A 25,269-nucleotide genomic window follows, 5' to 3' on the forward strand; every position below is an offset into this window, starting at 1 on the left:
CGAGGGAAACTGGATACCTCCAAGGTATATGGGAGCACTCAAGTCTAGGTAATTATGAAAAGATTATATCATAGCATAAAATTGTACTCCATATAGAAAAAAATCAAGTACATATATGTTCTACTTACTTCGTACATTGACTCGGTACAAGTGTCACTTTCACATGTCTCAGCACATGGTCTTAGAAACCCGCTTCGGGGAAAGCATCAGCTGTGCTCCAGCACCCACAGGGGTGGTCCCTGGGGCCGGGGTATAGAATTACGTAAGTTACGCCAAATGATTTTATTTCACGTGATTATGCGCGTAGGACGCGTTCGCGTCGACCAATTTAGTGGAGATCTCATACATTCGTTTCTCGACAACTGAACACAATACCTACATCATGATTCGACAAGACGCCCATCGCATTGATCCCAAACGAAGGGCTGTTATTGACCCCAAAAAAAGACAATTCGCTACTCCAACATACAAGCAGCAGGACTATGCGCACCGTCTGAACATTTACGAAATACCTCCTACCACGGAGATCACCCTCGAACAATTCGAGCAATGGGCTATTGACAGACTGAAGAGTATGTATATTTACATATTCATAGTGTTTTCCTACTTGCTAATACCGAAACAGTCTTGGCCGAGATCGAAGCATGCTCTTATCGAAACAAATCCCCCGCCGAGACGGCGACATACATTACACCTCTCCTACAGAAGTTCCTCCCTCTGTCCTCCAATACCTCCTCTCCCTCCGGTGCTGCAGACCCACGCTTGAAAAATGAGCGCCAAAAGGACCACTACTCCCATTTCATCCTTCGGTTGGCTTTCTCGTCCACAGAGGACCTCCGTCGACGATTCGCCCGCGCCGAGACTATGTTGTTCAGGTTTCGTTTCCAGCAGGATGACTCGAGGGAGAAGCGCGCATTCATTGATAGCTTGAATCTCGATTGGGAACCTGTAGGTGACTTTGAGAAGACAGAGATTGCAGAGAATCTCCTCAGCTCCACGCCAGGGCTGCGTCGGCTGGATGATGAGACCTGGTATAAAGTCGACTGGGAGAAGGTTCCCGAGTTGATTGAACGGCGCTCGGTGTTCCTCAAGAAAGGAAAGGCTTATGTTCCTGGTCGAGAGCAGCTGAGCATGATCATGGCTGAGTTTACCGCTCGCTTGGAGCGCGCACTCGAGGTACGTCTGCAGTGGTGGCTTGATGGTTGAAATTTCGTGGCTGATTTGATTTTAGCTCACGAGTCGTGCCCTCCCCCGGCTGGACGAGGATGATCGTCTAACGCCCATTCTGAATCATCTTTCAAAGAACTTTGGCAGCGCCGAGTCGGTGTACTCGGAAGGCGAAGGATATGTGGATGGATCTCCGATCACGGCCAGCTCCATCGACCAACTGGCTCAACAGCATTTCCCGTTGTGCATGAAGAGCTTACACGTGAACTTGCGCAAGAACAACCACCTGAAGCACTTCGGTCGACTACAGTATACGCTCTTCCTGAAGGGCATTGGCTTGTCATTGGAGGAGTGTATTTTGTTCTGGCGTCAGGGGTTCAAGGGCAAGACTGATGACGAGTTCAACTCTCAATACAAGTACAATATTCGTCACGCCTATGGCGAGGTCGGTGGAGATGTGAACCGACGCGGAAAGGGTTATACTCCCTACTCGTGCCAGAAGATTCTCGGCGATTCAAATCCCGGCATTGGCCAGACTCACGGCTGTCCCTATCGCCATTACTCCGTTGATAACCTGGTGGGCTTCCTCCAGGCCACTGGCGTCAGTGACAAGGAGGTCCTGCGGGGTGTGCGTGAGGACGTTGGTAAGATGCGGTACCACATTGCTTGCAACAGAGTGTTCGAAGCGACGCACAAGAACGAGATCAAAAAGGTCAAGGAGGATGGATCGTGGAGTCAGACTGACCTTGACACGATTGTTCACCCTAACACCTACTTCAAGCGCAGCTTCCTGTTGAAGCAGATGGCCAAGGCTCCGAAGGATGCTTAGGGTGTTTTCACATGTCAAATTTTCATGATGTAATGTCGGGCAGTGTTGCAGTTTCCACGTATTCTCTTTTATAGTTGGCGTTTAGAGGGAGCATAGGCTTGTACGAGCACATCCGAAGCAGGTTCAATTAAAACACGATAATATATTTCTAACAATTATGGTATACAATAGTGGGAGTGTGACCACAGCTGATTCCCAGAGAATCGGAAAGGATCAGAATGACCTCTCAAATCCAGGTGCCCAGCAACGGGTCAAGTCATTCTCCGCTCAACGAGTAGACAACTTTGCCATGGAATGACGGAAGTTGTCGATAATAATATGTTTACACACATTGTAGGCTGGCGTGAAATTGAAGAAGAAAAAGAAAAGAGCGGAAGAAACAGCGGACGAGCCGAGTTTTAATGATGTTTTGGTCCGGGACGCGGTAGAGACCAACTGTGCTGCAACCTGGCCTTACTCACGGACCGGACCTCCACACAACATACTCCTCTATCTCGTTCATTCAATCCCTAGCTATTAACGGGGACTCTGATTTCTTTTGGGACTGGATTATGCTCCGGGTGACTCACTTGCTTTAATTTATTGGAGTAGACCCTAAAATTCCAGGTTCCCTTTCCTCGCGACTTCTCGATATCCGCATATACCCCCTCCCTTTGTCAACATAGGACCGAGTCCCGGAACATCTACCGACAAGATGGATTACGAAGCGCTGAAGGATCAATGGAGCGATGTGGAGGACCGCGATGGCATCAGACTCAGTTGGAACACTTTCCCGAGCACTCGCATGGTTCGTGATAGTGATGCTCTCTGACCTTCACCGCATCATCCGCTGATACTCGATATAGGAAGCGTCCCGCTTAGTCGTTCCCATCGCCGCCGTCTACACCCCATTGAAGGAAAAGCCAGAGGCCCCTTTGCTGCAATATGAGCCCGTTACTTGCAAGCAGCCCTGCCGAGCTGTGCTCAACCCATATGCGTACGTGGCGTGTTACTCTGGTATACCTCAGCGAGTAGTTGGACTGACACTTGGACAGCACTGTCGATGTCCGCGCACGATGCTGGATCTGCCCCTTCTGTCTGTCCCGCAACCCTCTTCCTCCGCATTACAAGGATATCACGGAGAATACGATACCCCCAGAGCTCCACCCCCAGAGCACGACGATTGAGTACCAATTGGCACGACCCGCCCCCGCTCCCCCGATCTTCGTCTTTGTCGTGGACACTTGCCAGGAGGATGACAGTCTGCAGGCTGTGAAGGATTCCCTCATTATGAGCTTGTCTCTTCTGCCGCCCAATGCGCTGGTTGGTCTAATTACCTTCGGTACAATGGTAAGGAACAATGGTGTCCACAAAGCAGCCGACGTGTTATTGATCTTGATATATAGGCCCAAGTTCACGAGCTCGGCTACACCGAATGCGCAAAGTCATATGTGTTCAGAGGCAACAAGGAATACAACGCCAAGCAGGTTCAAGAGATGCTGGGCCTGGCCGGCGGCGTGCGCCCCGGTGTTCCCCAGCAACAGCCTGCCCGTCCTCCCCTCGGCCCAGCTGCCCGCTTCCTCATGCCTGTTCAGCAGGCTGAGTTCCAAATCACCAATGTCCTCGAACAATTGCAGCGCGATCCCTGGCCAGTGGCCAATGACAAGCGTCCCCTGCGCTGCACCGGTGTTGCCCTGAGCGTTGCCGTTGGTTTGCTTGAGACTTCCTTCCAGAACGCCGGAGGCCGCATTATGGCCTTCACCAGTGGTGCAGCCACTGAGGGTCCTGGCCACGTTGTTTCACCTGAATTGAAGGAGCCTATCCGTTCGCACCACGATATCGACCGGGACAACATCAAGTACTACAAGAAGGCTGTCAAGGTTTGTTCTCCACACATGAGAGTATTGAAATTTTGCTAATCCAATCCTAGTTCTATGACGCCCTCGCGAAGCGCGCTGCCAACAACGGCCACATCGTCGATATTTTCGCCGGGTGTCTTGATCAAGTCGGTTTGCTGGAAATGAAGAACCTCTCCAACTTCACTGGAGGTCACATGCTTCTCACAGATAGCTTCACATCCTCACAGTTCAAGCAATCGTTCGTGCGCGTGTTCGACAAGGACGCCAACGACAACCTCTTGATGGGCTTCAATGCCTCACTCGAGGTCCTTACAACCAAGGAACTTAAGGTTACTGGTCTGATTGGTCACGCCATCTCGCTGAACAAGAAGTCAAGTTCTGTTGGCGAGACAGAATGCGGTATTGGTAACACCTGTGCATGGAAGATGTGTGGAATGGACCCATCCTCCAGCTACGGTATTTACTTTGAGATTGCCAACCAGGGCGGCCCAGCTGCTGTTCAGCCTGGTCCTCAACGGGGTGTGATCCAGTTTTTGACATACTACCAGCATTCCTCTGGCCATTACCACCTGCGGGTGACCACCACTGCCCGCCCCTTGAGCGGACCTGCGGGTGACCCAACCCTGGCACAGTCCTTCGACCAAGAGGCTGCTGCTGTCCTCATGGCCCGTATTGCAGTGTTCAAGGCGGAGGTTGATGACGGTCCAGACGTCCTGCGCTGGGTTGATCGCATGCTGATCAGACTCTGCTCCCGATTCGCTGACTACCGGAAGGATGACCCTACATCATTCCGACTGGAAAAGAACTTCACCTTGTACCCTCAGTTCATGTTCCATCTCCGCCGAAGTCAGTTCCTGCAGGTTTTCAACAACTCGCCCGATGAGACTGCTTTCTACCGCCATGTCTTGAACCACGAGGATACTGGTGACTCTCTTGTCATGATCCAGCCCACTCTGGATTCATACTCGCTGGAGCAAGAGGGTGCTCAGCCAGTGCTGCTGGACTCTGCTTCTATTCAGCCCGCCCACATTCTCCTCCTTGACACCTTCTTCCACATCCTCATCTTTAACGGTGAGACTATTGCCGAGTGGAGGAAAGCCGGATACCATGAACAAGAGGGCTACGAGAACCTCAAGGCGCTTCTTGAGCTCCCCAAGGAGGATGCTAGGGTTCGTTGCAACCTTCCTTGTCGTATATTTACCATATCAACTGACTTGTGTCTTACAGGATCTTATCGCCGACCGTTTCCCTCTCCCCCGGTTCATTGTCTGTGATGCCGGTGGCTCTCAGGCCCGTTTCTTGCTGTCCAAGCTGAACCCGTCGACCACCCACACCACAGGTGGCTACGGCGGCGGTGTTTCATCGCAGACCATCTTCACTGACGACGTGTCGCTCCAGACATTCATGGACCACCTGATGAAGTGAGTTTTCCTACAATTTTGATTTGGAATCTTCCATGCTAACTTTACTCTAGACTTGCTGTATCTGGAACCAGCTAGGTGTTATGAGACAATGGCCATGAGAGCAAGGGCGGTCTGTCATCGACCCTCGGGTCCTGTGTATCTTTAGCGGTGATTTTAACTCCTTTGACGCGATATAGTAGTAGATTGAATGGATTGATACCATTACAGGGGGATTTCTTCAAAATATTCTTGTAATATTTATAACTAAAGTAGCCCTGGAGACCCTTAAGGTGTTGGGACAAAACAAAATACCCACAGAGGCAAGCAGTTCGATAAGGGCTCTCTTATCTCACGTGATACAATGTGCGTACCCTAACTCCCAATTCGGTCATTCGCTTAGATGAGCAAGTGTGGGCCGCGCTAGCAGCGAGTCTCCTTCAAGTTTGATTTTTTTGCTCCTTTCCTTCTTCTCTTCTGTAACCATCCTCTTCGACAACCAAGGACGATTGACTACCTTTCGCACTCGCCATGCGTAAGTATCATCTACTTGGCCTATTGCAATATGGCGACTAACATTCCCTCGTAATCAGCTCCCAAGTTCGATCCCAATGAGGTTAAGATCATGTAAGTGAATTCTTCCCCACGGCTCATCTGGATCGACCCAGCTATATCCAGCCAACATGAAACTAATCATTCTTGTTATTTAGCCACCTCCGTGTGACTGGTGGTGAGGTCGGTGCTCAGTCCGCCCTGGCCCCCAAGATCGGTCCCCTCGGTCTGTCTCCCAAGAAGATTGGTGAAGATATCGCCAAGAACACTGGCGACTGGAAGGGTCTCCGCGTCACCGTCCGCCTGACCATCCAGAACCGTCAGGCCGCCGTCTCCGTTGTTCCCTCCGCTTCTTCCCTCGTCATCAAGGCCCTTAAGGAGCCTCCCCGTGACCGCAAGAAGGAGAAGAACATCAAGCACTCCAAGTCCATCCCCATGGATGAGATCATCGAGATTGCCCGCATCATGCGCACTCGCTCGATGGCCAAGGAGCTCCGCGGTGGTGTCCTTGAGATTCTCGGTACTGCTTTCTCCGTCGGCTGCCAGGTCGATGGCCGCAGCCCCAAGGATGTCTCCGATGACGTTAAGTCTGGCGAGATTGACAGTGAGTTCCACCAAGTGTTCGATGATTGAATCAATTACTAACAGTCTATCCAGTTCCCGAGGAATAAATTATTCTCTCTTGAATGATCAAAAAAGAGGTGGCCTATCTGATTTCTAAAGCGTGCTTCTCTTAATGATGAGATGGCTAGTTGCAGAATACGAATGGTTTCTCTAACCAACAAAATATTCATGAGTCATGACCTATGATACCTTTTCCTAATTCGCGAGTGTCCAATTGGAACAAATTGACCAGCTCGCTGCTTGTTCTTTTTCTCGTTCCTTTCCGGTTGTATTCCTTTCTCCTTTCTCTCCCAATTCCTTTCGTGATCCTCCCGCCTGCCCCTATGGCGATGAGAGTAATGGAAGGCTATGCCCGGCGCAGCCGACAGTCCATCCTTTGGATGGAACCCCCACAACACTCTGGCCCTTACTGTTCTTTCCCTACGGGGATTGATCATATCAAAACGTGGTATAGGCTTATTTTAAGTGGGGAAGAGGAAATCAGTCCCATTACTCATCGCGGTATCCTTGGAGACTTGTCTTCGTGGGTGCAGTGATCCATATTTCGGGTCTACATCTCTTGCAGATGAGATTTATTTTGTTCTGCTCTCGTAGGCTGTAGGCTAGCTAGCTTCAATCAAATTATATATCGTCATTTCTACACCATATCTCGTATGAATTATTAATTCTCTTGCTCTCTTTTAACTATCAGACACTCGGACCCTTTGGTGGCGGTGTACCAAAGTACCACACCCTCGTCGCCCACAGAACCAGGCTCCCCTGCATGCGGGCTGCCAACATACATGTACATATGCGACGCGATGTTATTGACACTCAAGTACTCCGTACTCCATACTTCTGATATGATATGATATAACCAAGTTGGCGCTGTATTAGTTTCCAGAACCGATAGGCTGAGAAGTTAAAGAAAAAATAATAAAAAAAGTTCAGTGCTTCTGGGTGTGTGATATATATCCCGAATGAGATGACTCCCCATCACACAACAACGATATTGTCTGCGCTGTACAATGAACTCACAACTCACAATATACATGGATACCAAGCTATATCAGTGTTTATGTATGTAGCATAGGTACGGAAGCAGACGTCACACCAATCACTACAAATAGTCAGTCCTGTCTACAAGATGCATCATTTGAATTCTATTCTGAGTCTGAAACAGCCCAACGGCCACTACACCAGAGCTGGCCCTCGAGCCAACAAGTATCCGAGCGTAACGCACCAATGAAAATTAATATAAAAATATTATGGAGTAGTATGGAGTACATCGTATTTGAATGTTTATTATAGGTCAAACGTGGACGAAACAGTGTGGTGAATCTTGGTGGATTTAAGAATAGTAAAAATTTAAAAATTAAGAAAATATATACAACGTAGAAGGGAAGAATGGCTCACCGATGCTAAGATTAATCACTATAATATAATATATAATATACATAACACATGTTGTATATAAAATATAATAAAATGAGGAATGTAACCAAATTAATAGGAATCCCTCTTAGCGCACAGGACTCCACCGAGGATCCTCATCAGCCCTGATAAGGCGATGTGCATGCTCATCCACGGTGGGGGCTGATATTGATGTGCGAGTTGTGTTTGGTTTGGAGAGAATATATATTTGGGTCGAATGGAGTCGGGGGATATCAAGTGGATATCTGACTTGAAATCATTCCTTTTATTTTCTTATTCTCTTATTTATTTATTTTTTTTACCCTCTTGAAATTATAGAAACATAGCAGTATAGTTGTCCTTTCTTCCTAAAGTATTGAACCAGTCAACGCCTGTATCACCCGACCCGCATGCCGCTGTACAGGAACGTTGTGCAGACTAAGAAAGGATGCGACACACAGTGGGGGCAGTTTGCCGATCTCTGCCTATGACATGTTAACTTTATGGGAAATAATCGGTCTGAATGAGGGTGTGGAAGGTTTCGAATATTCTCCAGTGCGACTGTGGTTTTTTAAGATGTATGTGTAGAGCCTCTGGGTATAGTTATAGTAGGTAATGTACGGAGTATGTTAATCTATTATATGTGATCCTGTATACGAATCAACGGTTTTAAAATTCAAAAACCCAAATAGTCTAGGCTAAGAGACTAAGTATGAAATGACGGCAGGGATCGTGGTGAAAATGCTTGCGAGCAACCCCAGAATAATCCTGGATAGGAAATGATCGGAGGGAAAGCCAACAAACAGGGGGTTACGCCTGTCAGAAGAAGTTGGGAAAAGGGGAAAAAAAGGGAATGAAAAGGGATGAAAAGAGACCAAAATTCTAGACAGATTGAAAGACATAAGCGGCTATCCAGGTAGTTCAGTCCAGTTCAAGAGAGAGATTCAAGACCAAGTCATAAAATGAAAACAAATTGAAGACAAAAGTTCAATTTCGTTAAGTTCAGCCAAGTCTCATAGCCCACAGAAACTGAGAACGGGCTCGACTCGATCACCGGCGGGGGCGTCACCGATCCATCACTAGTCGCCGTGATGGAACCAATGATCCACTAGAATTGGATTTATGGAGAGCCGTTGGATCAAGTGGATATTTTGAGGTTTGATATTTATATTTTGGGGAGAGGAAAAGAGGAGAATAGATTGTAGATTATATAGGTATGTAAGAGAGAACCAGATATAATATCACATATAGCATATAAAATATACTAAGTAGATTATACAAAAGATCTAATTTTATCTAATTTTATATAATTTTTCTTCATTTTCTTGATTTTCTCTATTTCTCTATTTCTCTATTTTCTCTATTTTCTCTATTTTCTCTATTTTCTCTTCTTCCCCCACCTGAATCCACCGTGTCCACTCCCTTCGCTTTCTCACCTTCAACCTTGTTCTCTCGGACTTTCTAACTTTCACTTTCTTGTTGGCTTCTCTCTCTTCTCTCTACTTTCTCTACTCTTTCTCTACCTCTCCATCCCTCCACCTCTACTCTCCTACTCTCCTTTACTCCGTTGACTCATTTCCTTATATCTGATATCTCTACTGGTCTATTATTGATCTACCCCTCGCACTTGCCAAGATTCCCTTTTATTGGCCGTCTCGGACACCAGCATCGTGAGCTGGACATTCTGTCTCCCTTGCGTCTCTGATCTCTCCTTCTCTTGAATAATTTCTTTTTTTTTATTTAATTATTTACTCTTCCCTCTTATCACACATACTTCCCTATCCACACTTCTACACTTCACAGTCGATGACGATATTCTGAAATCCTTGGTTTGCGCAAACTAAAAGCTGCAACCGGCTGAACTGCTTCAAACTGGCTTCACTGGCTTCACATAATGAGGTGTCGGAAAAGGTACAAGGATGATTGTTGAATGTTGACTTGACGTGTTGAGTCTTCGGTGATACCCTTGTCGCTGGTCGGCCTCAAGGTATTCCGATCCCCGTCCTTGGATCAAAAGGAGAGAAAAGAAAGCAAACATGTATCCGACCGTCGCGCCGTTTCCCCCGGTTCAACCGCACCACCGAACACACTATCATACCGACACCCTCAACCAGCACATGTACGATGCAAACGACTCACTCCCCGTACGCAACGACCCCTCCAAACCTCCCTTTAATACAATACCACGATCGCGCATCCAACTACCCCATCCCGTTCAACGTCTCGATTCTCGCGATGGCTCCGCCTATAGCTCCACCACAAATGTGGCCGAACACACCTTGAGGAGGAAAACTCCCAACGGAACTTTGGCTGCGGGGTACGATGGGACCCTTGGCGATACCATTCAGCCACCAGCACCCAAGCACATCTTGGTTTCGCCGATGGAACCAGGCCAGTTCGTTTCCCCTCAAGGGGTGCAGTCCGAAAATTGGCAGCTCATGTTGGACCAGTCAGCCACCAAACAAATGAATTTCCCACCTGTCTTCAAAAATGACCCCGCAGGCAATACGATTCAAGGGGAAGTCGTTCAAGATGTGAATGGGACGAGCTGGGTTCGCCCGGTCAATTATCCTCCGGGCGTTGATTCCATGTTGAACCAAACTTTGCCACTGCAGCCATCTCATCGATATATCTTACAAAATGGACAATATGTCCCCACAGTCCTACCAGCAACCCTGCAATCGTGTCTCGGACCAACTGCTTCGGCAGGTACTGGGCCATTCGGCCCATATTGGCCTGATGGAGTATACATCCCATATCGACCCGCGGCGTTTCGTGATGCGCGTTTTGAATCCCCGACGCCATTTACAAAGCAAATGAGCCAGAATTTTTACGACCTCAACCAGCCAACCTTTAACCAAGCGCAGATTCCGCTGGGTAGCCACGCAGATTCGGGGCTCGCATGGGGACACTCCATGTCTGGTTTGCCTACCCAGGACTCTTTGATGAAACCTCTTTTCCCACCACGTCACTCGGATCAATTACCTTTCCATGCCCGAGCCAACCGTCCTCTATCAGGCCTTCCAACACCACAGACACTGAACAACGAGCCCACGAATTGGTCGGGCCGCCCACCATTGCATGGATTCCAACCCCCAGGTCCTGCAGTAGTGGTGAACACGGACTTCAAGGAGAAGGTCCTGTCTGAAGCCCATGGTGTCTATGTCGACCTCCTCGCAACCATCCACCAGGCCCGCCGCAACAGCATTAGTAACGCTGCCCTTGACGGCTATCCTCGATTCTTGAAGCCGAATATCTACCCCAAACCCCCACGGCAACCGGGTCTCGACTTTTCACAAGCTCCTCCACCCGACCTCACACGTCATAACAGTTACCCGGGTAGTCAATATGACTTGCAACGCCAGAAACTTAATACCGCCGGCAGTCATAGGTCGAACGATCCTACACCTCTTTCTCGTGTCCAAACTCGCCGCCCATCCTTAAATCAATTCGCGCATAGCAGAGGATCGGATACCCATATGCTCGGATTGCGTGACATGGGCTCTTCCCAGGGAGTGCCGAATTTCACCAGGGCTCGTGGCTCTCTATTCAATGAGGGCTCGCCTATGTCTAATGCTGCATCTGCTTTGTCAATGCTGTCTGATTTGTGTGCGGAAAGCCGTTGGGAATGGATCGACGGCATGCTTCTCGGGGGTTGTTTAGCCTATGGCTTGGGCGATTATCACAAAGCCGTGCGATGGTACTCCAGGATCATAGCCCGTGACTCGACGTAAGTGAATTGTTGTTTCTGTCTAATAATCGATGTTGACAAGTACCAGACACGTGGAAGCTATCTCCAACCTTGCTGCTACCATGCTAGCACTTGATCGCCGAGAGGAAGCTTCGCAAAACTGGCTGCGCGCCGTGCAACTACGCCCGAGCTTCTTTGAAGCCGTCGAACACCTGATTGGTTTATTATGCAATAGCCACAGAGGCAGGGAAGCTGTCAACATCATTGATTTTGTCCAGACTTCCCTTCGTCATCCTAAAGACGGCGATTGCTTTAAGACAGACGAACACGCCAGTGAACCCGAGAGCGACGCAGAGAGCAACGTGTCTGATGTGTGCATGTACGACAAAGCGTCTTTCGAGTATGATGACGACATGGGACGAACACAGGGAATAACACCTGGCTCACCGGATGCTAAACCCCTTGGTTTTGCGAGCAGCGGATATGCAATTTCAGGTGCGGAGAATGGGAGAATGCTAGCTTTAGTTCATGCCAAAGGTAATATGCTCTATGCTCTTGGTGATAATGCGGGTGCTGCAGCTGCGTTTGAGGATGCGGTTCTCATCGCTGCTGGTCGAAGGCGACATGGCATCCGAAGCATCATCAAACAGATTTTTGCTGCCTTTTCTGGAAATCCCAGTAATGGGTACCTTAAATCAGAGCATGAGTCCCAGGAGAGCATCCTGCTCTATCCCGATACAGCATTGAAAACCGCCAAACTTGTTTTCCCAGCTGGCGGAATGCCACCGGGGCTCCAATACGTCGCCGAAGGTATTGCTCGCAATGCAGCCACTTCCACCACTAGCAATTCTCTCCTTTCATTGGCGAAAATTTACCAGGATGGCATGTCCAGCGTGGGTTCCTCAGGGCCAACCAGGTCTTCCCCTGGTGTCCGGGATATTTTGGCTCTCTATTATCTTTCTCTCTCCCTCCAACCTAGCCCATCCACAGCAAATAATGTTGGCATTTTGCTGGCTGGCATTCAAAACAATCCGCCAGCGAGAGGTTTGGTGCGTCCGAATGGCGAGACTCAGCATCACCTCGAGATCCCTGGAGTCGTCCCTGGGAGTGGAATATCCCTAGCCTTGGCATACTATAACTATGGCTTGCATCTCGACTCGCGACATGCCCATCTGTATACAAACCTTGGAAGCCTGCTCAAGGACATAGGCCAGCTTCATGCCGCCATCAAGATGTACGAGCAAGCAGTTCAGTGCGATGGCAACTTTGATATCGCCTTGGCAAACCTGGCCAATGCTGTCAAGGATAGTGGTAAGGTCAATGATGCTATTGTATATTATAAGCGCGCCGTCAAGGTGAACCCCGAGTTTGCCGAGGCAGTTTGCGGATTAGCAAATGCCTTGAATTCTGTCTGCAACTGGGTAGGTCGTGGTGGTGTCGTCAACGCGCGTGGCTTCCGCGATCGATGGCATGTTGATGAGAAGGGGATGCTTCGGGATTCACTCAACACCGACACGGGTGGCTCTGGATGGATCAAGCGGGTAGTGGACATTGTCGACCGACAACTCAAGGAAGGCGAATATTGGGGCCGTGGCATGTTGACTGCGAGCACTGCAGAGCAATTGTGCCTGCAACTGGCTCCCGCTTTGGAGTCTACTCGCTTTGCGTCCAGTCATCGCATGTCTCTGACAAAGCTTTTCCAGTCCTGGGCCGGACAGAAATGGGAAGGGTCTCGACTCGTGCGACTCATCGAGCGAGCTATTCGATCTCTCACGTGGCAGTGGTATCAGGATCGCTATGTCTTCGGCAAAGATTATCCTCTTTCTAAGTATCGTCGACCTCAACTCCCTGGAGGTCTTTCTGCCCCGAATGCACCTACTGTTCTGCCTTTCCATACCTTCACTTGCCCCCTGTCGGCGAAGCAAATCCGTCAGATCTCCCAGCGCAATGGACTGAGGATTTCAACCTCGACCCTGAGACTCCCGTGGCTGCCATCTACTGTCTTCCCTCCACCCTCCCCGCCTAGTCCTTACCTTCGAGTTGGTTATGTATCGTCCGATTTCAACAACCATCCTCTTGCACATCTGATGCAGTCTGTGTTTGGGTTGCATGACCCCTCCCGCGTCAAGTCATATTGCTACGCTACAACCCCAAGTGACAAATCGGTACACCGCCAGCAGATTGAGAAAGAGGCTCCTGTATTTTATGATGCGAGTGGATGGCCAGTCGATCGACTAGTCCAGCAGATCGTTGCGGATGGGATTCACATCCTGGTTAACTTAAACGGCTACACACGAGGAGCTCGTAACGAGGTCTTTGCTGCACGCCCGGCGCCTATTCACATGTCATTCATGGGCTTTGCAGGCACCCTCGGTGCTGAGTGGTGCGACTACATCCTTGCTGATCAACTTTCTATTCCGCCGGAGACATTGAGCCCCGGCCGGCGCAAAACCCGGATCGAGGATCGTCTCCTGGAAGAGGACAATGGCGAGGAACTCGAGGACTGGGTTTACGGAGAGAAGATTGTTTTTACTCGCGATACCTTTTTCTGCTGTGATCACCGACAGAGTGCCCCAGATGCTGGCGAAAAGCACGTATCATGGGAAGAAGAACAAGCCCGGCGCTGGAGAATGCGCAAAGAAATATTCCCCAAGTTGAGTGACGATACCATCATCTTGGGTAATTTCAACCAGTTGTACAAGGTCAGTCTATTTGCCACGTCCGCTGATCTTAAATCAAATAACTGACCCCATCCTAGGTTGAACCCACGACGTTCCGAACATGGCTGCGCATACTAGCGCGAATCCCCAACGCTGTTCTCTGGCTCCTCCGCTTCCCAGACACAGGCGAACAAAATCTGCGAGACATCGCTAAAGCCTGGGCCGGTGAAGAGACAGCATCGCGGATCATCTTCACAGATGTAGCCCCGAAGAACACACACATCGCGCGAGCGAAGATCTTAGACTTGTTTCTTGACACGCCAGAATGCAACGCCCACACCACGGCTACAGACGTCCTCTGGAGCGGCACCCCGCTCCTCACTCTCCCACGCTATAAGTATAAAATGTGCTCCCGCATGGCGAGCAGTATTCTCAGTAGCGCACTTCCCAACTCTGAAGTTGGCCAGCGCGCCCGTGAAGATCTCATCGCGTCGTCGGATGAAGACTACGAAAACAAGGCTATCCGTCTATGCCTAGATTTACAGTACTCTGGTCACGAGGGCTACGCCCGCGGTCGACTGGTGGATATACGACAGATACTATTCCGGGACCGCTACAAGAATAAGCTCTTTGATACGGCGCGTTGGGTGCACGATCTGGAGAATGCTTATGAGGCCGTCTGGGCGCAGTGGGTTAACGGCGAAGAAACTGATATCTGGTTATGATGTGCACTGCGAATATACCCCTTGAGCGATTTTTCCTTTTTCTTTGTCCTTTTTTCTGTCGTTTCCTTTCCTACTTTCTTGCATCTGGGTCTCATCTACCTTTCTACTATCCGCCCTGGGTTTGGGCTGGATCATTTATGTAATGAATTTACTTTTGCATGTGGTTTTCTGTGATGTATACGTATACTGGGAACATTCATGAAAGACGAGGGCCTGTCGGATGGTTTTTGGGCAGGCGTTTTATGTGCCTTCACTTTTATATTCTGGCTTTCTGGATATGCTTGACCTACTATGTAGTCTTTGTGATCTCGGTCTCGGTCTTTTGGATAAACTGAACAGCAGAATAGGTCTACCACAATTTTTTGTCCAGTGCAATCGACCTCCAGGGCTACCGTTTCCGTTTCTTCTCTGCTAATGATGTACAACGCACGCATTTCGATATTGAATTACATCGTACAGGGCACATTACTATGGTAAGCTCTATCCACTATACTTTATGTACCTAGAAGCAGTACGATCACATCCACTCACCTAGGATCCAACTTAACACCCGCTGCCCGTCTGGACATCTAGCCCCCAATTGCAGAATGCAGAACCAAGCCACATGCAAGCCATCAGCTCTCAGCCCTGAGTATCCCTGTTTATTACCAGTACCTTGCCTCAAGCAACCAATAGAGTCAACGCCCGTTCCAGCCCTCAGTCGCAATCCAAGACATTCATTGACGCACTGAGATAGTCAAGACCAATCAGTACCTTGGTGTTGGCATTGGATCTGGACGGTCTGAGCACAGGCCCAATCACAGAATCACGCCTTGTTATCTCATCTCTCTACAGATCAATGTCAGCTCTATGTTGTATATCCTGAGGACGCCATCCTTTCGTCCATCTCACGTCTCACACAGAGAAGATGGCGTATCAACCACACCTGGATCCCAGAATCGCCACATCCCATTGAACCCACGTCCAGATCCAGATCCAGGTCCAGGCCCAGGCCCAATCAGCCCCAAAACCAAAACCCAATCCACCAGCGCGTGACGGAGGCTGAACCAGGATATCTGCATCTGCAGATAAGCACAAGCACAAGCACAAGCACAAGCACACGCCATGCCTTCGGCTTTGTTGCACATTACATTACGCATTGCACAGTACATACATACATGCATCCCCCTCACTGACGATTACGGAGTAAGTACTGCGTAGAAGGGGCGGCGTTAAGCCACGGTCCATATTGATATCACATCCATCCCTACACGTCATGTACATATCCTGGTAGATGCGGCATGGCATTCTGGCATTCTATCACATGTTCGCGGACCCCCTCGGACTGAGGAGGAATGTAAGACATGCGCTTATCCGTCTTTTGGATGCAGGTTGCCATGTAGGATTCCCACATGGTTGTTTCCACGAGTGCCGAGGATTTGGGATTGAGGGAAGGATTGTTCTTGATATGTACAACTTATATATATATAGGAATGAAATGAATTGGTAAGTGGATGGGTTTGTTTATATGTATGTATCTAGGAAGTTACTCGTGATAAATATATAATGGCTGAAGATGAAAATGCACGATGTACCATGTACCATGCATAACTACATATCAACAGTCTTCACGACGATAAACGACGAACTTAAATCCGCTCGTTTGATACATACAATCACAAAGTAAACCATAAAGGTAAAGAAATAAACACATTGAATTCGTCTTTTAAAAAAAAACTAAAAATCCCACCTATCTCACCAAGGATCCCCTCGCCCTCACATCCCTACATCAAAATCCAAACAACAATCCTACCCCCCCCCCTCAATCCCTTACATCAATCACCACGCCTCCGTTGTCAAAGATCAATAATCAATTCCCGTCTCAGCTAAGTAAGCCCGTTCGCTTCCCAACTCCCACGAGATCAAACCAAGTCGAGAATCCACTAGCCCCATGTGCAGTATGTATCATATCTATGAGCCCTAGTTAGCCAGACCACCCAGATTTAGCTCTAGCGTGCCCAGGTCCGTGTGTGCGGAGGATACCGACATAGCTGATTCGGTTATGGTGCGTTGTGAGTGGTGTGGCGCGGGTGGGGGTGTAAGCCACGGATATTTGGGGCGTTGGACCGGTCGATTAGCCGTATATAATTGGGGACTTAGAATTGAACGTAGATAGTGGGTTTGTTTTGGTTTTAGGGGTGTTAGATATTTAGATATTAAGATATTAAGGTACTAATAAAATATAAGGACTATATGAGTACAAAGTACGAGGGACGGGGTGATATATCGAGGATTTACAAAGTACGGAGGACACGCGGAGTTAATAGTACACCGGAGATTTTGGAAATTGGTCTAATTGGGTATGAGTTTCGTGGGTTGGTTTTATGATGTACTTGAATTGGAGATTTAGTTTGATTTTGTTCGCTTAGACAACAAATTTTACTCTGTGTGTTGTATATAGATTCACAATAATAAAATGTTGAATATTTGATGCGCATAGTTTGTTGTAGTTGCTGGTTATACGAGCAAACTACGGGATGTACGGAATACACATAACTCTATTAAGCTAGGTACATGTCTAAGACATCCCATCCAATTGCGTCGGATACTCCGTATATTGTAGAAAAAAATTGCGTCATCAAGAATGACGATCAGCGAGACCGAGACCGAAAGCCAACACCGAGATCTCTTAACCCCAAGACCAACGCTAAGTATAAGCCATGTCAAGCCCCAAACAACGGGGTGGCCGTTGCGTCACGCGCCTCCTACCCTTTTCAGCCTTCTCTGCAAGCCCACAATCCCACAAGCCCTAGTCTCAGCTTTCCCCTGAAACGGGACTACAGGGAGAAAAAGGGGGCGGATCAGAACCATTGGCTCAGGAATCGATATAGATTGCGCCCCATTTCGCTTGCCTCGATGCGCTCCAAAAATATTCGAATGGAGGGTCTAGTGGAGAGATGGGAAATTTCTTTTTTTTCCTATGTTGTATGGTATTTGCCGTGGGCGGGCAGGAACTGCTCCGTTCAGGTTCCACCCTGACGCTGACGGCCCCTCTTCGTCCTTTCGGGATGAAAAAAAAAAAAAACTGCTAGTATGTCTTAAGGTGACGGTAGGGATTTAAGGGTTTCTCGGGGGTTTATCCATTGACCCAAATTATAGACAATAATACGGAGTATGCAATCCCGAATGACTGGTCCTTTGTCTTTGTACCTTTGCGGGAACGATTGAGTTTGGATCGGATAGATAGGGTTGTTTGGATTTTGCAGGCTTTGGACGTAGTATGGAGTAATATTGTAGGTTATATATTATTATTATGCTTTGCTTGGAGATATTACACATAGTACGGAGTACGGAGTACTTCTCCTTCATGTTGAAGATTTACACATGCTAGGGAGCTTCAAACTTAGGAACTGGCTCGCCTCAGGATCTTTACAGTTCATGAAGCGGGGTTTTCATATGGCCCGTTCTCTATTTCCGTTTCCCGTTCTCCATCCGACGTAATCGCAAGCTTTTCCAAGGTTGTCAACAGATTTGATTTGTGATATCTGTACGGAGTAGTAGTACTTCTTTTTCGTATATCGTTTTACAACATACAGTAGGTTCAACAGTGGATATAAACAGACTTTTTGACTCGTATTAGTATATGTTGTGCAATGTAGATAATACATTCAAATTTGTGTTACTGTAGTATACAAGAGGAGTAGGATCTGCCGTTTTCAAATTTTAGTAAGCAAAGGATTGTACAAAGTACGTGGAGTGTGACAGCAGTAGGCCCAAACGGTTTCCCACAGATCGGGCACCATGCGAGTGGTCCCCGATATCTAAAGCCCGAGAGGGTGGGCCACCAATCACAGACTATGCCGCGGTGTCATGGGCTTGGAGCAAATCCAAATCCAAATTCAAATTCAAATTATTTCTTTTAACTCAGATTTAAATTTAACTCAAAGTCAAAGTCAAATTCAATTATTTTAATTTTCATAACCTAAATTCAAATTCATATACATATTTTCCCGTTGTCTATGCAAGTTGCATCACTTGCCGATTACAGATGTTGTGCTAATTGCCTGTACTGTACGGAGTACTCCGTAACTCCGGATACCTTCCTTACACCTCCATTCCCCAGAACGCGTGGATTTGTACCTATACAGAGCTCTGATGATCCACCTCGTGTGGATGAACATATCACAAAGGTCTAACCCATTACCTAAAACGGAATGGAAACGACTAGTAGTCTTAATCCCTGGACGCTACCAATAGCTACAATAATGGATGAGAATCTAGAACGATGAGGTATCTACTCCGTACTTTGTACAACAATGACTGTGGACGATAGGTTCCCCATGAAATTTAACACCTTAAACGAAAGCGAGAAAAATCGCTAATAACACCCGGATTGGGATACAATATATTGTCCCCACGTGACCTAAACGGCGAAAAGGGGGCCACAGGAACGACGTGCTTGGACCCTCTCTGGGCTGCAAAGCCATGCGGAAGGCCCGACAGTCAGGAAGCAGCTGCGAGACCGTTCGCTCCACATTTAGACTTCTTAGTGACGGGTACCCCGTTGAGCTTCAATATCAGGTTTTAAGGTCTTTTTTACTATGGTGCGAAGGAGATATTCTAGTATCATATTGTTCTTACTATATCAGCCATACGTACTATCTTCTCTTATACTTGATACACAGCTTCCCCCCTTCAATACCAGTGCTCAAACATTCGATCTAAGCTCGAGTGCACGGGGCTACGTGATCAGCGGTGATCCCTGCACGCCGACTGGGATTTATCTCAAATACTTGCCGTGTCTCTGATTGGCGAACGGACAGGGGGGAACAATAGTCTACCTTGAGTCAACGGTAAACAACAAATCAAAATCACTGAAAAATCAATAAAAAATCAAATACTGACAGGTCCAATCTCGGGTACACCCTAGTCTATGTTGCATTCCAGGACGACGGGTTCATCCTTTCAAGAAACGGTTTTTCCCAGGAGTACGGAAATCCGATCTGGTTGTCCACACGAGGACTTGTCCACATGGCTACACAAGAAGGTCATGTTTCCCTCTTTTTACGTTCTCCAGAACCATGTTTCACACCCCAGAATATACAACCTTGGAAGTACAGACTAAAAAGGGGGGGGGATCAATCAATGTTCCTTTCTCCACATACTTTTATTTCAGAATCTATAGATAGCCCTGTTGGAATGCTCCTAGTATTAATTAATGGTTTAATCTATCTTGACAGGATGTATAAAATATTTTTCTTTTCTTCCAATCTGGTGTATGGAATAGATTAAAATGATCAAATAGATTAAAGCTTAGGACGAGACGCCCATATCTGCCTATCCTTAACCGAACTGGCAGTCCCACTAACAATGACAAATACCTCGGGACCAATCAACATCCCGGTGCATCCATATGGATGCATGTAAGGTCTACCCCTGGAGAATTTAAATTACAATATGTATACTAATTTGGTACATATTGTATGGTATTTGTGTATTATGCTATCCTAATAGTGGTTGTTCTCACCCAGGGTTCAGAGTATACCATCTGGTAATAAAAAGCAAAAAAAAGGTGTGGCTTGTGTTTCAACGGTTTCCACCGGTGGAGATCTCAGCTGCGACATACCTAACCAGGTAGTCTGGAAACTTCGCACTCGTCGATCTCTGCCTCGATCCTCGATCTCTTCTGATGCATCCATCCTGTCTTTCTCTGGTACACCAGTGCTTAGACTGGAAATAGTCAGTGGACTGTGGAAAGGGACGGGAAAATAGATTGACCTATTCTTGTGCCGTTTCGGTATAGCGGGAATGATTAAAGATATCCAGAGTATCCAGATTGGAATGGATAACGTCACATCCCGTTGTGCCTTTGCAGTTGTATAGTGTAATTTCGTCCTTGGCATTAGTGTTAACAAACCCCATTTTGGTGTTATTTCACGTCTCCCCCTAGGCGTTATGGAGGATCCCCGGTCAACTGTCAGTGACAGCTGGCAGGTGGCCCATGCGTCTCTCTTTTTTTTTTCTTTTTTAATTATGATGGTTATTTTCCCATAAATGGATTTTATAATATAAATTAGTTAACATTTAGACCTGATTAAGCGAGCCTCGATCCTGATGTCAAAAATCAGGAATGCAAACCCGTCACGTTCGTGATGGGGTTTAAGCCATATGGAAGACAGGCTGCAAGGTATAAAAAATATACAATCCAATAGTATCAACATCAAGATATGGAATATAGAAAAGCATCTAAAGTATCCAAAATTGATTAAAATTAACTCCGATCTAGGTCTTCAGGGATAGCTCGGGGTTGTTCGGGGAGGCTGAAGCTGTCATCGCACGGAGGCACCGATTTCCCCATACTATTGAATCCAAAAAAGGGATAAATGAATTTCCAAGGTTCTCTCTTCACGGACGGCAGCCGAACAGAGGAATTTGTCAATTCAAACTCGGTCCACCGGTCCACCGGTCCACCGTGGATCATCAAGAAGGAACCCTGGTCGAGCCAATGAGATATTGGACTTGACTGATGGAACATGGATCGCGTATAAATCGAGGAAAAGTGTTGTGCATGGCTGGCTGAGTGGAATCTGGGACGTCTAACCGCTTGTCACTTCCAAAACTAGATCTGCCCCTGGCTGTTTTTGGGTTGACCCCTTTCTGTTACTCCGTACGGAGTAGTTGTTTGACTTATATTATTTCACCGTAGCTATAGTGTTATTGTATATGAATAATAGCTATAATTAATTTTTAGGTTATGAAAGGAAGGTGTTTTGAAACGGATTACACCTAACTCCGTAGATCTAGAACTAAACGTTGCTTTTTTCTTTATTACCATGGCTATGGGAATCAAACAAAGAGCATAGATACAATAAAACAAAATAAAAGAATCCTAAAAAATAAAACAAAATTCCAAAAGAACAAGTTAGCGCCATGGATGATTTGGAATTCCAGCAACGGGGCTCAGGGTCGATCACTCCGATCTTTTTTCTGTTTTTACGCGTCTTTCCTCAGCCCGAATTCCCGGGTGGTACTGAAGATCCCAACGGAGCATTTTTCCACTCCCCACGATCTATAGATTACAATAGTCTGTATTAAGTATTTTTATTTTTATTTTTATTTTATTTTATTTTAAATTCTATTTAATTATATTACCCATTAACCTGTATTATTCCGAACTGTCAGCTCCGAGATCTTGGATCGTGATCTTCCATAGCGGGACCTGTGTTTTTTTCTTTTGGACCCGTCCCCCTGGTACTTAAGACTTGACACTGTCCGATACTATATTAACCTCTTCCGCTACTTCTCATTGTACTCTTTTTATACTTCAACCATCTCTCTCTCCATCCACACTCTATATCCTCTACATCATCTACATCCTCTCACCACTATCTACTCTACTATCTACTCTCATAATGCCTGCTTCACACCGTCGTGGTCCTTGGGTCCCAGAGGAAGATCAACTCCTCACCCAACTGGTCCGCGAACAAGGCCCAAACAACTGGGTTCGCATCTCTCAACACATGCACTACCGCTCACCCAAGCAATGTCGGGAGCGTTTCCACCAAAATCTCAAGCCCTCGCTAAACAGAGAGCCCATCTCCGCCGACGAAGGCCTGATGATCGAGCGCATGGTCAACGAAATGGGAAAGCGCTGGGCTGAGATCGCCCGCCGCCTCGGAAACCGCAGCGACAACGCAGTCAAGAACTGGTGGAATGGTAGCATGAACCGCAAAAAGCGCGGCCTGTCCACCCCCACCACTTCCCGCACTTACTCAGGTCGCATTGAGGCTCCGTACACCCGCGCCTCAGCGATGAGCCCAACTCGCTCCCGCTTCTCCAGCTCTTCTGCTTCTTCTTCTCGCCCCTCATGGACGGAGTCCATTGAGTCCGCCATTTCTGAACAATACTCCCACTCCCGCAGAGAATCACTGGCCTCTTCCGCCCGCCAGCTCTCCCCCATCTACACCCTCCCCTCCATCAACCGACCAATCGAAACTCCGCTCACCTCGCCCGCTTTCTCAGAGGCTTCACACGGTACTTCCTGCGAGCCGCCTTCTATGGTCTCAGACCACAATTCCGTCTGCTCTTCTTCACCCCGCACTTTCCCCTCTCCGCAACTTCTGCCCTTGCCTGTCGACCTGCGTTCGCAGTACGAGATCCGGAGGCCCAGTGTCCACGTTCTTGAGGACTCGCCTAGTTACCCGGCTCGCTCGCTAGAGTCTCTGTCAGAGATTGCCTCCGCACAGCGCTGGATGGGCCACCAGCCCACTCTGGCTTCATGGCACCAACCTACGGACTTGCCTAAGTCTTGGATCTCCAAATCTGAACCTGCTCGTGACACTCGCATGGGAGTGAATAACTTGCTCAACTGAAAAAAAAAGAAATGAAAAAAAACATCCAAAAATCATTCAAAAAAACCTACGCATCCATCATGATTTTTACGAGTCTCATTTCTCAACTCTGTTTTCTCCCTTGTTTTATACTCCTGATTCCCCTTCGCGCTTGGGTCCATTGATGGAACCCTTTTTGTACATTTTGCGAAAAGCTCGATTTTCTTTGTCTATGTTCTCTGATAGGGAGTTGTTACGATTTTCTTTTGTATATTCCTAATGTGTATTACCATGGTTCGGATTTTGAAACTCTGTTCTTTTGGGCTTTTGAGGCTCGGTTCTACGTTGAATGATTATTCTTTTATTTTTTATTTTTTTCTCACTCTTTGTTTTGATTCGGCACGCAGTTTGGAGCGATTGGTCTCTCCATTTCTGCTTGGATGGCATAATACCCTGTTTATAACAATGATCTAATTTGAATAATAATAATAACAATAATAATAATTTCAACGAGAATCTTTATTACATACAAGCACTTTACTTCTTACCAAAATATGCATTCTTAGCCTCCTACGTTATATACATACAACACAAGTCATACATACACCAATGCAAGACGCAAAAAAAGACTTTTGTACTCCCACACGTCCCCCGTTCCAGCCAGCCTCTTATCGAATATTGCAGGCATTGACAGGGAATGTCGATATGCAGCCTCCAACCGTTGTGTTCTCCCCTTTGCACGGGTCCCCATGAGGAATGCGCCACCGGACACACGCTGTACTCACGAGGACGGACGCAAGGGATGCGAGAGCATGAGGTCTGATTCTGGTCAGGGCGGCCTAAGCACGGAAGTAAGGACCCACCCGGTTGTCTGACAAGGCAAGGTTTGCTGGTTGGAGATACAGAGATGGAGGTAGATGTAGATTGGAACATTGTATATGCTGTAGTACCCAGGTGGTACTGTTACAGATGACTACATAAGGACATAGTATTTAGTTGTTCAAGGGAAAGCAAGACAATACTCACGCTGATGTTGGTAATGGTGCAAGTTATGCTAACTTATGCTCATGTATTGCCATTGCCTGCATCCAGACCCAGGATCATGACCAGAAGACGTAATCTAGTGCATTGTACATAATGCATAACCCATGAACACCCTGCACAGTGACAGGCAAGAACCAGACCAGACCTAGATCCTGACCCTAGACATCAGAGACATGACACACACACACACACCTCCCACAGGAAGCAGAAAATCAAAAACAACGAGAAAAAAAAATTTAGAAGTCTATTCGAGAGGTTCGTCCGCATCTGCAGGAGAAAATGGAAAATCAAACGGTCTGGCACCGCAACCCCCCCATCCCGATCTAGAATATGATTAACACAGGGTCCCATGTCCATTCATAGCCAAAGAATGGAAGGAGAATATGTGCGGGCAGTTTCCAAGACAGTCTAATACAACATACTAAATACTAAATACTATACTAACTAAAGAGGAGCGAGAGCGAGAGAGAGAGAAGGATAAGCGGGGCAGGGGGGGAAAGAAGTGAACCATATCCAGTGGTAGTATGGAATCTAGGATTGTTTTTACGCCACACGACCAGTCCAGGGTCGATTCTATACCATCAGGCCTTGATTTTCCCGCCTACCCGCCCCGATTTGGGCTCTTTATTGAAAATCACTATGCTACTGGCTACTGGCTACCGTCGTAGCGAGTTAATGCGGGTTATGTTGGTTTTTCGCTCGGATCGCCCAGGACGGGATGAGCGTTGGGATGAGTCCGTGACCAATCAATGGTGTGGTCGCGATGCATAAGGACGGATTGGTCACCTTCTGACGGGATGAACGGCGGGGCTCGATGGTGGGGATTTGGTTGGTGTTGCATGGATCGTGGAGGTGTTCGTGCATGCATGCATGTCGTTTTTTTCATTTTTTTTTTTTCATCTCTCTCTCTCTCTCTCTCTTTTGTCGGGTTGTGCTTTCCGTTTCCCCCGTGAGGCTTTTTAGTGTAGCTTGGGCTTTGGCCGTTGAGATTTGGGTATTTTTTTTTCTTGTTTGGGGGTTAAGTTTGGGGGTTTGGGG

At 47.4% G+C, this 25,269-nt stretch overlaps 5 protein-coding genes across 5 annotated transcripts; all 5 read left to right on the plus strand.

The window, feature by feature from the left end:
* Nucleotides 1-382: 382 nt before the first annotated feature.
* Nucleotides 383-1,996, plus strand: PEX2_047530 (DNA primase subunit PRI2; the record flags this gene model as incomplete). Its single annotated transcript, XM_016742028.1, has 3 exons — nucleotides 383-572; nucleotides 626-1,176; nucleotides 1,232-1,996. The coding sequence occupies 3 exons, from the start codon at nucleotides 383-385 to the stop codon at nucleotides 1,994-1,996; spliced, it is 1,506 nt and encodes a 501-aa protein (XP_016603258.1).
* Nucleotides 1,997-2,690: 694 nt separating this feature from the next.
* sec23 (GTPase-activating protein SEC23) lies at nucleotides 2,691-5,333 on the plus strand (the record flags this gene model as incomplete). The annotated part of the gene is made up of 7 exons (XM_016742029.1): nucleotides 2,691-2,783; nucleotides 2,842-2,972; nucleotides 3,031-3,325; nucleotides 3,382-3,855; nucleotides 3,906-5,003; nucleotides 5,062-5,255; nucleotides 5,309-5,333. The coding sequence occupies 7 exons, from the start codon at nucleotides 2,691-2,693 to the stop codon at nucleotides 5,331-5,333; spliced, it is 2,310 nt and encodes a 769-aa protein (XP_016603259.1).
* A 432-nt stretch (nucleotides 5,334-5,765) lies between these two features.
* PEX2_047550 (60S ribosomal protein uL11) lies at nucleotides 5,766-6,457 on the plus strand (the record flags this gene model as incomplete). Its single annotated transcript, XM_016742030.1, has 4 exons — nucleotides 5,766-5,769; nucleotides 5,828-5,861; nucleotides 5,945-6,390; nucleotides 6,444-6,457. The coding sequence occupies 4 exons, from the start codon at nucleotides 5,766-5,768 to the stop codon at nucleotides 6,455-6,457; spliced, it is 498 nt and encodes a 165-aa protein (XP_016603260.1).
* Nucleotides 6,458-9,838: 3,381 nt separating this feature from the next.
* PEX2_047560 (uncharacterized protein) lies at nucleotides 9,839-14,878 on the plus strand (the record flags this gene model as incomplete). The annotated part of the gene is made up of 3 exons (XM_016742031.1): nucleotides 9,839-11,532; nucleotides 11,582-14,195; nucleotides 14,252-14,878. The coding sequence occupies 3 exons, from the start codon at nucleotides 9,839-9,841 to the stop codon at nucleotides 14,876-14,878; spliced, it is 4,935 nt and encodes a 1,644-aa protein (XP_016603261.1).
* A 7,391-nt stretch (nucleotides 14,879-22,269) lies between these two features.
* Nucleotides 22,270-23,229, plus strand: flbD (putative MYB family conidiophore development protein FlbD; the record flags this gene model as incomplete). Its single annotated transcript, XM_016742032.1, has 1 exon — nucleotides 22,270-23,229. One exon carries the CDS (start codon nucleotides 22,270-22,272, stop codon nucleotides 23,227-23,229), a length of 960 nt encoding a protein of 319 aa, XP_016603262.1.
* Nucleotides 23,230-25,269: the final 2,040 nt, after the last annotated feature.

Source organism: Penicillium expansum, assembly GCF_000769745.1.
Source record: "Penicillium expansum strain MD-8 chromosome Unknown contig147, whole genome shotgun sequence".
Classification (NCBI taxonomy): Eukaryota; Fungi; Ascomycota; class Eurotiomycetes; order Eurotiales; family Aspergillaceae; genus Penicillium; species Penicillium expansum.